The 14,175-nt window shown below is 37.7% G+C and overlaps 1 protein-coding gene across 4 annotated transcripts; it reads left to right on the plus strand.

Annotated features, from left to right (window-relative positions):
* The first annotated feature begins 2,832 nt into the window (after positions 1-2,832).
* LOC127794217 (G-type lectin S-receptor-like serine/threonine-protein kinase SD1-1) lies at positions 2,833-7,061 on the plus strand. Of its 4 annotated transcripts, XM_052325159.1 has the most exons (7): positions 2,833-3,118; positions 4,456-4,587; positions 5,468-5,625; positions 5,738-5,948; positions 6,073-6,310; positions 6,402-6,552; positions 6,660-7,061. In XM_052325159.1, exons 2-7 carry the CDS (start codon positions 4,488-4,490, stop codon positions 6,966-6,968), a joined length of 1,167 nt encoding a protein of 388 aa, XP_052181119.1. In that variant the 5' UTR covers positions 2,833-3,118; positions 4,456-4,487; the 3' UTR covers positions 6,969-7,061. The 4 variants fall into 4 exon arrangements, with proteins under 4 accessions (XP_052181119.1, XP_052181120.1, XP_052181118.1 ...); XM_052325160.1 differs by lacking the exon at positions 4,456-4,587 and having other exon boundaries at positions 2,835-3,118; XM_052325158.1 differs by lacking the exon at positions 2,833-3,118 and having other exon boundaries at positions 3,128-4,587.
* The last annotated feature ends 7,114 nt before the right edge of the window (positions 7,062-14,175 follow it).

Here is a 14,175-nt window from a genome sequence, read left to right on the forward strand (position 1 = left end):
TTCGTTGGTTGCCTGCGGGGGTTTGTGCCACCCCCCCTGCCTGTTGGGAATGATGCCGTACTCACCCGGGGCTAGGTTCTTAGCGGTTCGGGTATTAATTGGATTTTTGGTCATTTTCTGGCTGGAGCGGTTGTGCAGTGGGGGCTAGGATCGATGGTTCGGTGACGGAGTGACTGTCGTACGGACTACCTTAGGCCGCCGGCGAGTCTCTCCTACCCACTGACCGTTGACCGGTGCCAGGCACTGCTAACTTGCTTAGCCGTTATGTGATTATAGCATGCCTGCTTATATTTTATTCTCGTTGCATGGCTTGATGTGCACATGGGTACGGGCTGCATGTTGGGATTAACATGATTTGGTTATGCTTGGTCACGGGCATTTTAGCTTGATTATGATGCATCCAGCACGGGCATATGCATCGTGTGTGGCTTACTATATGGGCGGAGCATGGCCTGATGCTTGGATGTATGGGCGCCTGGTATCACGTTGATGCTCACTACGCCATTGCATTTTATGTGCATTGCATGGCTACTGATAGTATTTAGTTCTCGGACGGGAGTACCGTTCCGAGGGAGCCTATGGCTCGGTTGTCGGGAGTACCGACGTGGATACGGGTGACGGGAGTACCGCCCCGGGACAGTGCGCACAGGTTTGTTGAGGATATTGTTGCCTTCCAGGGCAGCGGCAGGTTGGTATGGGACTTGGGTGCCAAGTGTCTTGTGTGGGCCCCAAGGACCGGAATGTGCTTTCACTATACTGCACTGTTGTGTTGTAGCGTCTCATGACTTGTGTGTACTTGTGGGGCTGTGTTTGGGATGGTCTCTTCTTTTATTTATAGCCTTTCATTTCTTATAAACTTGCTGAGTCTTGCGACTCACCTTGCTTTCCATCATTCCAGGTAAGGGTAAAGCAAAGGCCGAGGGCGAGGATCGTTCCATTTAGCAGCCGGCCGTGTTGGTAAGGTGTATAGTTAGCTGCCCCCGTCATCTCTGATGTTTTGCTAGAGTCGTTGTCTTTTATTTTTGACTGTGCCAGGTTGTCATTTGTACCTCCTATTGTTGGCACAGAGTCTGTATGTATTTTTATATACTTCATGACCGCTGTATCAGCGGGGTGCTTGTGGGCATGCATGTTTACCGTTTTGCTTCCGCTGTTAAATTTCTTATTTATGCATGCCAGGGCATTTCTGTCTTTTGTCTATTCCTCTTCCCTTCTGTGAGCGCACTCGTTCGGATAGACCGGGTGGTTAGGATATCCGGGCGGGGGTGCTTACAGCACCTATCAATTCATGCAATGGGACACTAATCCCATTAATTAAGATCCATCTCATCTCTACCAAATCAACATAAAAAAAAACAAAAAAATAATAATAATAAAAAAAGAAACAGAAACCTCCATGGCACTTGTCTTTTTCATCAAATGTCTCATTCTTGGTGGCCTAATACTATTCTTAAGTTGTGATTCCCTTCATTTCCTTTTTCTTTGAAATCTCTATTCAATTTTTTATCATATCGTCCCTCTCTAGCTCGATTAAAATTTTATCTATACCAAATATGTAATATTTTATCGAATATTTAAACCCTAATCTTATCTTATAGATATGTACTATATAACTTTTAAAATCATGTGTATATAATAATAATTATATTAAAATTTACTTGTGCGATCAGATCAACTTAAAAAGATTTCAACTCCAATTAACAATAAATCGTCAAATGTTGAAGGTATCTCTCTAATTATTAATAGTATAAGATATATATATATATGTATATATATGTGTGTGTGTGTTTCAAAGCTATGCACAATAATTTATCAAAATTTTAATTTTTTAAGTAACGTTATTTAAGAGATTAAAATTTTAATTTATTAAATAAAAAATTTGTATACATAATTTAATCAAAATAACATAACGAACTTAAATCCTAGCTATCGCCTTAAGATGAAATTAAATACCCATCAAGATAATATATATATTTTAAAAATGCTTTGTCATTCTTCTTTAAAATAAATATGTTAGAAAATAACACTTTTCCACATTATATTATGAGAAATAATGAAATGCATCTACTGCCTAAATATTAAGCATCCATTTTCCATTTTGAGAACTGGTATGAATTTAATTTTTTTAAATAAAACAGGTATAAAGTAGATGGTAAAAAAAAACCAATGACTGAATATATATAGGTGTGACAAGTATAGGCATTCATTTTCTAATGCTTGATGATAAATACAGTTTTGATTTATTCTATACTACTAGTATTAAGCTAATGTAAACAATTCACTAACAATTAGCATAGTTGGATGAAAATGCTACTTAGGTTCGCGTTGGAGTGTGATTTGAATTGTGATGTTTATAAGATTTTTTTTTTTTTTTAGATATTGTCTCATTATGAGTGTTTTCAATTACTGATATCAAAATACGATGAATGAGGTTAATCAAAAAAATCTGATGGCCTTTTATTTCAATTTTAAAGTAACACTTTAATCATGATGAATCAGACTCTAAATAAAATGGACAAAAGTATCGAATTACGTCTATAGAGACTGTTTATAAGACTTTTGTTGTATGATTGGTTGGAGATATAATACTCATTTATAGTGACCAAATTCAAATGGCACTAAAATATGTAAAGAAAGATTTAAAATTCTCCCAACACCGACAAATGCCACTAACCCATCGCCTACGAAACGAAATGGATCGTCGTTCAGGTAGGAGTTGTTCGGAAACATTTGTGAATAAACTGACCAAAGCAGACTAATGTTGACTTCTGCATTGCACTGTTCACACCCCCTCCCCCCACCCTGTCTCTGTTTCTAAAATTTTAAATTAAAAGCCTTGCCAACTCTTCGCATTGATTCCTGCCCTTCCCCTCCTTTCTCTGGGAAGCTCGCCGGAAAACTCCTCACCCCCGGTGCCCAAACACCCACAACCCGTTGTCTCAGTATTCAGATCTCAGACTTAAGGACTGGGCTTCAAGAAGTGACCTTTTTCGTTGCCAGAAGTAACCACTGAGACCTTCTGGAAGGTGAAGCTGGAGGGCTTCTCAAATTCTGATTTGTAGGTGGTCCGAGGGAGGGAAGGAAATTTCCGTGGGTCGCCGTACTCACGGAGTCACAGGTATATAATTAATATAGTCTTCTATGTGATTGTAATATGCTTTCTGAGAGCATGATAGTGTTAGGTAGTTGAGATCCCTATGACCAAGAATCCTAGGTTATAGAGGGGAGCTAGGAAATAGGGTCTCTATCTAGTTGATGGAAGATAGATGGAAAAGGGCTTAGTCGGGATGATGAGCAAGGTGGTTTATTGTTTTTAAAATCGCACTCTAGCTCCTTAGAACTTCTGAATTTGTGGTTTCATGTGGTGTTTGATTATTTACCATTAGGCTATTTGTTTGATTCTTTGGCTGTGCCTAGTACTACTTTGTTGAATTTCTGTAAGGGGGTCTACAGGGCACGGGGCTCGTAACTTTGTGAGAGTCAGGGAGGGTAGGGTCATTTTGTATGCAATTTTAACCATTGTTTCGCAGAGAGGTCACGATCAAATCTATGACATTCCAATTACAAAGTAGCAACTTTACAGTTGCTACCAAGTCTCCTAATTCTCTTTTTTCTGGAATTATTGTATTTTCATATATTCCACACTTTGGTTTGTTGGATATGAATTTTGGTAGTGCTGGTGGAGTTCCCGGTGTTGGTGGCTCGTAGGTAGTTGTTTAGAAGAGGTGTGGATCGTACGTGTAGCGCTGGCAGATCTAAGAAGAAATTGGACGAAACTTACACGTTGTTCTTGTGTCCTAAGAAGCAATTGGAGTAACCATCATTTATTGTGCTAATCTATTGCTTGCTGGGGGGTTTTTTGCTGCTGTTTTAGACCTTGAGCTCACAGCAGTATTTAATTAGACATCTAACCCCATATCTCTAAATAGTTTGATATATCAGTTGCATGACTATAATGGGATACCTTACGGCCTGACGCTGTGATAGTCTTCTAGCAGCTGGAACTGCACATGTGGAACCATGCCCTGTGGTCTTTTCCTCTAAGGACTGGTGTGATTTTTCCACTCAACGTAGTTGGACAATTGTCTATTGATATTTTAAGATCAGCTGGGTGGTTTTTTCTCGAATAGCTTGTTAGAGACTGTCTTTTCACTTGCATACTTCTATATCTGTAATATTTGACCAATAGTCAGGTTTCAAGTTTTTCTTTCTTTGTTTTTTTTTTTTTTATTCTTCCCTGAGACCCAAGTCTTTGGTTGTATGACAATATAATCAAGAGATCATTGAAAGAATACTTCAGTCAGGGTGAAAATGCAGCACATGGAAACATGGCGGAATGACTTAAACAACAACAATATATCCAGCCTTTATCCCACTATGCGGGGTCGGCTACATGAATTCTAGACTTTCATGTATATAGTGGAATGACTTATTTTGTTATTTTTGTATGGCCAGAATTAATTGCTGATCCCAAGGAGAGAAATCTAATGTTGACAATACTTATCATCATATTGTCAACAGTTTGTGGGATGATTCTCTCTTGTCTGGTTGCCTTTTCTATTTGTCGGTTGAGGAAGGCAATTCAAGGTAAAACAGCCCTAATATTTCTACTTTTTTTTTTTTTTTTTCAGTTGCTTGGTCTAGCATATCGTGTCTCTTGCATCCACCCAACGCTTAAGTTTGATACTTTGATGAGAGAGAATACTTTATAATAGCTCTTTATGGTTCCCTCTTTTTGACATAGAGTCATGACATAATAATCCCCTGGCTGCAGTTATTGCACATAGAAACACAATTCCATGAATCTTCATTCTGTTTCACTTTAGGGTGTGTTTGATAGTATGAAAATTCCATAGAAAATGTCACATCTGAGGAATTAAATTTCATTTTTGCTGTTTGACACACTACATTTTTCATGGAATTGAATTTCATGGTACAACCATTAAAGCATGTTTTGGCCTATTTTCCATTGAAAATTCCATCTAGTGGGGGGTGATTTTTATTTTCCATGCAAGTTGAAAAATGTTTTCTTTTCCAACTAAATGCTATCAAACGAACCCTTATTTTCTAGAACCTCTGGCTGCCTTATATAGTGAAAGAAATGGATAAGGGAATGTGCTGTCCTTTTAGAATTTTCTGCCTCGTACGGGTTTGCATAGAATTAAAAGCTTATTTATGTTTTAAAGCACAAGGTCATATGTTTTTCGAAGTTCTTGGCTGCTTCATTGGCACTATTCAATTTGATAAGAAATTTCAAAGAATTATACTTGCATTATTAAGTTAGTATCAGATTAGTATATTGTACTTGATCAAAGACATTTTCTTCTTGTATTGTTGTTGTGTCACTAATGATTTAAGGAGTAAATATTAGATGGAAGTGCAATGAGCCAGTCGTAGTGAGGGTACTTCTAGTTTGTTGGACGTGGAACTTTTAATTTTCGTTGTCTAATAATTTCCTAAATGACAGCACTGCAGGAGAAGAGAACCAGAAAAGATTCTAAAGAAGAACCAGATGATGAAGACCTTGAGTTAACTGTTTTTGATTTGAGCATCATTTTTGCTGCTACTGACATATTCTCTTCTGGAAATAAAATAGGAGAAGGTGGTTTTGGCCCTGTATATAAGGTAATTCACAATTGTACAATCTTTTGAGGTGAAGAATTATATAGAAGAAGAGGTGCAACCAAGGAAGATGCTTGCTTCAATTTTTTGTCATGCTTTGCATTATTATTTGTAGGGTGAATTGGCCAGTGGACAAGAAATAGCTGTGAAGAGACTCTCGGAGAGTTCTTGTCAAGGCCTCCAGGAGTTTAAAAATGAAGTTATTATGATTTCCAAACTTCAACACCGCAACCTTGTTAGACTCCTGGGATGCTGCACTGAAGGAGAAGAAAGGATGTTAGTTTACGAGTTCCTGCCTAACAAAAGTTTGGACAACTTCATATTTGGTTTGTCCAACCTTAATGTATTCATGCATAAATTTTGAAAAGAAATGGTTTTCCCATGTGCAATGGGGGCATCGAGAAAATGACGTGTAATTTGACTATTTGAATTTGTTGCTGTTGTACCCAGATGAAACTAGAAGCAAACTGCTACCTTGGGAAAAGCGGTTCAACATTATTGCTGGAATTGCACGGGGACTACTGTATCTTCATGAAGACTCAAGATTGAGAATCATTCATAGGGATCTCAAAGCAAGTAACATCTTACTAGACAATGAAATGGACCCTAAAATTTCTGATTTTGGCATAGCAAGAATTTTTGGAGGAAAGCAGACAGAGGGCATGACAAAGAGAGTTATGGGAACTTAGTAAGTGATCTTATCATATGTTATAAAACACATTTACTTTTATAAATAGTCTGCACACTTAGAAATCTTAAAATGTTGTCTTTGCTTGCAGTGGTTATATGTCTCCTGAATATGCAATGAGTGGTTACTTCTCGGTGAAGTCAGATGTCTTCAGCTTTGGTGTCTTAGTGTTAGAGATAATAAATGGCAAGAAGAACTGGGGATTTCATCACCCTGGACATGACCTCAACCTTATAGGGCATGTAAGTATAGAAGCATAAAGCGCTGCAGCCCTTTTTCTAGTCTAAAATTTATAGATTTAAAATTCCAATGTTATTACTAATGAGACACTGAATTCCAACTGTTACAGGCATGGAAACTGTGGAATGAAGATAGGCCCCTGGGACTATTAGATGAAGTATTGAGGGAATCATTTTCTGCAAATGAAGTGATAAGGTGCATTCAAGTAGGACTGTTATGCGTACAGCAGCGTACAGAAGACCGGCCATCAATGTCATCTGTGGTTTTTATGCTGAGTAATGAAAGTGCAGAGCTACCTGTACCCAAAGAACCTGGTTTTTGTGTGGAAAGTATTTACTTGAAGATTGAATCACCGTCGGGTGAACAAATTTGTGATACTGTTAATGATGTTACAGTGACAGAGTTGGTTGGAAGATAAGAGTGTCACATTAACTTATTTTGACACTTTTTATACAGTTGTACTAGTTTGTACACTAGAAATTTCTTCAATGCATTATGATTTTGAGCTGGATGAGATTGTAGAGCAAACCTTCTTGTCTTTCTATGTATAGGGTTTCCACGTGAAAGAACACCATAGTTGAGTCTCTATTTCTTATCCCCTGCAAGCACCGGTATGAATTTTTGATCTGTAGGAAGAAAATTCTTGAACTTGCTCTCCTTTCTTTTGAGAGCTTCTTCAAAGTTCAAACAACTTCTTTGTGAGATTAAGACTTGATAAGTTATTGTTGTATACGAGCTTCCTCTTTTTTTTTTTTTGCTAGTTGTATATGAGCTTCCTCGCATTGTCTACTTTCTTCGTTTTACCATGCCATGGATCCCATTCTAATCAAGTCACCTATTGCTGATGTTTGTTTTATGGTATCTTTCTGCACATTCTGTCTTATTTTATTTTATTTTTTTCATATTTTGGCCTGGCCAGAGCTTTTACAAGAGATCAATCATCTGCAGAAACAAGATGGATGGTTGGAACTTTGTTACTAGTATCCAAAGACATTTTACATTCAGCTGTTTTAGTTCAATTCCATTGATCATCATTTCTTCGACAATTCCATGCAGTGGTTATATGACTTCAGAGTGCACTATTCTTAAAGGGCTGTTTTCAACTGAATCAGATGCCTTTAGCTTTAGAGTTCTAGTGCTGGAGATCGTGAGTGGCAGAGAGAACAGCAGATTTCGTCATCCGGATCATGAATTCAATCTTCTTGGACATGAAAGTTTGTTACCAATGCTTTCTTGGGAACTCTTCTACATGCCTTTACATTGTATGCGCTGTTGCAGGCATGGAAACTATGGATGGAAGGGAACATCTTCAATATAATAGATCCGGTTGTGGAGGATTCCTTTCTAATGCCAGTAAGTTGTGAGATACCAGTAGGACTCCTATGTGGACAGGCAGAATCGTCAACAGAAAGCCTGACCAAAAACGAGGTAACTAATACTCTTGTTAGAGGGCCGATAATAGATTATTTCTGGCCAACATTTATGTCTATGATTTAATACATCCATTGCTTTGCCAAATCTTATGATGGTTTGGTAATTGAATCTAGGCATGAACTGGCCGGATGATTAGAACCCAGGTTTCTCCTATCCTCTGTATTCCAGGTTTCTAGCTCCTCCATCACTAAATTCTCAAACCTTCCCGTGACACCATTCCCACTCCCATACAAAACCACGCAACCAACCAACCTAAATAGGTTGATCCTTTCGTTTGTTTGATACTTTGTTTGTTTGTACTTCATGCATCAACAAAGTAACAAATTTTCTATATTACTGATTAAGTATGGCAAATAATAATTAAGTAATAGAAACTAATTGCAAAAAAAAAAAAAGGAGTCTAAGATCAGATCAAAAAGGTAAGTTCAGGCATATTTTTAATTAAACAACAACATATCCAACCTTTATCCCACTATGTGAGGTTAGCTACATGAATTTTAGACTTCTATGTAAAATTAAAAATAATAATAATAAAAAATTCAACAGGACAGAACAAAAGCTTTCTAGTTGAAGGCCTATTGTGGAGACAATGACGAAGCTTCAATACTATTATCTTATTATGCACCTTTCTCTCTATAAAATCAGCCATCTGGAGCGACTATTATCTTATTATGCACCTTACTCTCTACAAAATCAGCCATCTGGAGCGAGGAATAATGCAGGTTATCTTCAAAATAGCCACCATTCATCTCTCGCAGTTGCCACCGGCCATATACCACTGTTGCAAAAGTTATCTTGTAATAACAAGCGTTCGAAAGATTTGGTCACATCAGGGGTGGATCCAAAGAAATCCAAGGGAGGGCCGGAGCTTCAATTTGAGAGATTATATATATATATATATATAATGTTTTGATTGGGGCACGCCAGAATCGGCCTTGAAATTATAGGGGCCCTAAGCTAAATTTTTTATGGGACCCTTTACGATTATATTTAAAAATAAAATTAATATAAATATAAAAATTATTATATAAAATTTACAATATTTTACTTTAAATTTATTTTTTTAGTAGTTTTAGATGAAAAATTAATAATTAAACTATTATAATTAATTTGTTCTAACATATGTTTTTCAATAGACATAATCGTCAATCCGTTAGTGTAGATTCACTAATAAGAGAGAGATCACAAATACTGAAATATAAACACAAAATTAATTAGTAATTTAAGGGCTAATAAAAAAAATTAAAAGACATAACTGATAAATCACACAACGGGATGATGAGGATGAAAATGGAATCACAAAAAAGAATGCATAATTATGAAATCAATTGGATTGAGGATCTACACTTGTGTAAATTGATAGTAGATGCAATGATAATGGATGGATAAAAAATTGAGAAGAAATGGAACTGAGCAAGACGATGGAGTTGCAACCACTGCCAGATGCATGAAAATGGTTGTGATACAATCATATAAGGGGGAGATTGAGATTAATTAAAAATGCATGGAATAGTTGTGAGGGGATGGGTGCTACTACTGGACGCATAGAAATGGAATTGATTATTAATAAAAGAATGTGAGAAATTGAGATTAATTAAAAATTATATTGATATTCATGGGATTAATTATTGATAAAAGAAAGGTGAGAGATTAAGATTAATTAAAATTTTATAATGGTTTAAAATAGGCATGGCCCTTGATGTCTCTTTTATTTTTAAATTTATTATTTTTAATTAACTTTATTTTATTAATTAATTTAAAATCTGAAAATTAAAATGGGCATGGGCCTCCTGCTGGCTAAAAATGGGCATGGGCCCTAGGCTGCTGCCTAGGCAGCCTATGCCCAAGGCCGGCCCTGGCTGGCACGGGCTAAAGCCCGTGCCAACCCCCCTGGATCCGCCACTGGGTCAGATATTACACAATGATTCTTCAACTTAAAGTTTTCTCTCTTTATATTTATATTTGACTGTCTTACATAAAGAGGAATGATATGTTATCCACCTCGGGCACATGCTAGCATGGGGAGCACCCCCCAATGGGCCCACACCCTTCTCTCAATTTGTTTGCGTAAGACAAATGTTATGTTGCTCCACGTAGGGAACATAACAAAATCGCTTATATAATGATAGAAGTGTAAATTTACTATCTTTCACATTGCTTATTGTTAGTGAATTCCATTTTCTATTTTCTTACAGTTAGTTGGCTGGTGTAATAGCCCCACTTAGTTGTTCCCTGTTTTGTGGAACAAGTTTCCTTGATTGTTGCAACTGCTCATTGGTAGTGACTATGAGGCATTACAACAAGAGGAATAAAACTTATGGAAATTATAAGCTGAAACTCTCTAATCTCTTCTCTTTTTTCTCTCATTCCTCTCTGTTCATATCATTGGTATCAGAGCCGGTTCCCAATATGGAGACCCACAACAAAAGCAACACTAAATTCCGCAATGAAGTGTCAGAAATGCTCACTCATCATGAGTCAAGTTTTGATACTTTAACCCATAACTACAACCAAATGAACACTACTCCTCAAAACGTTATGACTGAACTTTAAGCTCTTTGTATTAACCCATCCACACGTTTACCCCATCCGGAAGTAAATCCATTTGCTCTCGGAGAAATGTCCAACAACCAAAACCATGTCCCATAATCGAAATTCCTCTAGTTCTTCACACGATCGAACCCAAACACAACCTCAATTTGAATTTCCCTACATTTTGGAGGAGAGGATCCAATGGGGTGGATATACAAGGCAGAATAGTATTTCGAATTCAAGGAGGTTGCCGCTTATCAACAGGTCTAGTTATCTTCTTTTCACCTTGAAGGAATAGCCTTGCAGTGGCATAGATGGTTTACCAAGTTTAAAGGACCTTTGACTTGGGAAGAATTCACCAAAGCATTACTCCATCGATTTGGTCCAATTGATTATGAGGACCTTTCAGAAGCTCTCTCCAGACTTAAGAAAATTGGTACGGTTCAAACATACTGTAATACCCCAAGAGCCCAAGGTCAGGTTTAAGAAGGGACTCTGGAGAAGTTAGTATATATCTTGAGGATAGTAAGGAAGGAAACAATATTAGTTGTATACTTTTTGGGCTGAATATGGATAAAGAACTCCTAGATTAAGCGTGCTTGAGCTAGGGTAGCTCAAGGATGGGTGACCCTTGAGAAGTTTGTGTAGGCCTATCAAGATAAGTTGACCTGATCCTTTTTATTGCTCGATGTAGGATGTTAGAAGTGGTATTAGAGTCGACCCTTGGAGAAGACGATCCGATGAGGGCGGGGAGTGGCGTCGGGGAGTGAGGGTCTGAACAAGGAGCGACTCTTGACAGGCTTCTAGGATGGTAGCCCCCAAAGGGGAGAAGATATGAGACCAGTTGTAAGGTCAAGGGGGGAGAATATAATACCCCGAGAGCCCAAAGTCAGGTCTAAGAAGAAACTCTAGGGAAATTAGTATATATATTGATGATAGTAAGGAAGGAAACAACATTAGCTGGATACCTTTTGGACTGAATTTGGATAAAGAACTCGTGGCTTAAGCGTGCTTGAGTTGGGGTAGCTCAAGGATGGGTGACCCTTGGAAAGTTCGAGTAGGCCCATCATGGTAAGTTGATCTGGTCCTTTCTATCGCTTGATGCGGGATGTTACACATACCAAGATGCCTTTAAGATTATCTCATTGTGTGGATGATCTTCCAAAAAATTATCTGATGGGATGCTTCATTGTTGGGCTTAAGGATGAAATTCAACTAGACATGAAGGTCAAGAAACCCAAAACTCTAGCTAATATTATTGGGGTGGCACGTTTGATTGAAGAAAAGAATTTTCTCCAAAGGAAAACCATGAGCAGTTATCGACCCTCACCATTTTTCACAACTTCAAGAAATACTCTAACATCAACTACTTATCTCCTTGGACCACCACCAAACTAGAAATCTACCATAAACGCCAATACCCTCCCATTCGAAGGATTACGGGTTAAGAAGCTAGAGAATGACGAGAGAATGGATTATAGAGAACAATAAAAGAAGGGATTATGCTATTACTGTGATGAGAAGTACCAACTTGGACACAAATGCCAACATCCCCAACTCTTTATGATTGAGGATTATTCTCTTGGACTAAAACCAGATAGAACATATGGCGATTCGAAACCCAAGGTGACGGAGCCTCTATTGGAAATATCGTTTCACACCATGTTAGGGACCACTAATCCTTAAACTATTCGGGTTATAGGGAAGTTAAAGAACAAGAAGGTGATGGTACTAATAGATGGGGGGAAGTATTTGTTAGTGTTGTGTGTCCTAATGCTAGATTTAGATGACATTTAACAGACTTATTTTAATGCATTAATTGTATTTTTGTATAAATTTATTAAGGCAATGTTTTCTTCATTCATATTTTCTCTAATCATTTAAATGAATGAGTCCATAGATCTTCTGTGTGAGAATCTTATTCTCAAAGTGTTGAGGCTGTGTGACAAGATTCTCTAGTAATAGAACTTCTTAAACTATTCATAATCCTTAGATTCTTTGAATAGGGACTCCGATTAATCGAGTATGAACTAGCACAGAGGTTACTATCTCGTTTGGTATGGGAATACTGATGGGAGGATGGTGTGTCACGCACCATATGACATGAGATGTCGTTAGTAGATTTGCGGGTGGTCGTTGGGGAACAATCAGCCGAATGTAACGCCAATGACTAACAACATGGCATGTTGGATAATGGTCAAGTCATCAGGTTGCGATAGTGTGTTGATTCTTAGACTTAAATCAACATGGTTGTTTTGTGTATTAGTGTGCGGGATTTGCTAATGAGTCGAATCATCCAATCGGGAGATAGGAACGCTAATTTATTTGGTTCCATATTATTAGTATATGGAGACAAGTGTTGAGAATAGGATTCGTCGTCCTCATTGGTATTTAATGGGGTGAACATCTTATGTGATCTACTATTGATGTAACGGAACAATCCCTGCCCAGGGCAGATTGAAAGTCAAGAAAGGTGTTTCCTGAGGTGTCATCTAGTCACATTAATGAGATTTGACACATGTTTACTGAGTTTATGAGTTTGTTACTCCATGACTCTAGCTCAGTTAGGACATTAGGTGATGGAAGGATTATAGCACATGGTAATCGTCAACTCTCGGAACATTGTCGGGATTTGGAGAAGTTCCGATGATGGGTCAAGGGGTTAATGGATATCAAAAAGGGTTTCGATGTTATTTGATTGTTAGTGGGTAATGAATCTAGAAAGTCACACACCATATAGTATTGCGTTTGATATCGACATCGTGTGTCCAATATGTCTCTAGAAATGGTTGGTCAAAAGTTGACACTTGGCCCCCCTTGCCAATGGTGTATAGTAATAATGCATAGTGCATAGTGTGAAATCAATTATTGATTGTAGTGGCGGATTGCAAATAGTGCACATTGCATGGTAATAATGCATAGTGCATAATATGTAACACCCCATATTTTTGGTAAGTTGCAACGTATTTTAAATGAATTTAAAATACCAAAAATGGTTTGATAGCAAAATAAATCGCCGAATCGACTACAGGGAATGTCCCAGAGTGAAATTGTCTAAAGAAAATGGTATGATCTTAATGAGCGTTCCGAGATAGGATTTATGGAAGTAAAAGAAAAATTAATTGAAATGATTTTCAATACAGCTAAAATACAGCTGTGATTTGAGGTTGAAATACCGAATATTCATAGAGGACTTTCGGGAAGTCAACGGAAGGCTAAAGGGGCTGTGTTTCTTTATAACGACCAACCCTTCAGTGATTTCAGAATGAATTAAGGGCTCGGTGAGGACCCAGTGGCGAAATTAATTTTATCGAGTAAACCCGAAGTAATTAATTTTGGTTTTAAAGCATTGTAATGCAAATTAATTGGTCATTAAAGGGTGTAATTGCAATTTAAGGAAGTCCTAAGTGTAATTTAGGTGGAAAATGGGGATTATATGTAAATTATCCTATAATTATATTTGTATAAAATATATATATATAGGTATTATATGTGCATGCGCAGTGGGCGTGGGAGCTTTCTGAAGCTCGATTAAGTGGGTTCTTCATTAGAGGGCGTGAGCAGAGAGATTGAGGAGAATGTCGTGGCTGGTGGCCAAGGCTGTCGGGGCAGTGGAGAAGCGTCGTTGGCTCGCCTATATGGAGAGAGAGAGAGAGAGA

The sequence above is a fragment of the Diospyros lotus genome, chromosome 2 (genome assembly GCF_014633365.1).
Source record: "Diospyros lotus cultivar Yz01 chromosome 2, ASM1463336v1, whole genome shotgun sequence".
Lineage (NCBI taxonomy): Eukaryota > Viridiplantae > Streptophyta > Magnoliopsida > Ericales > Ebenaceae > Diospyros > Diospyros lotus.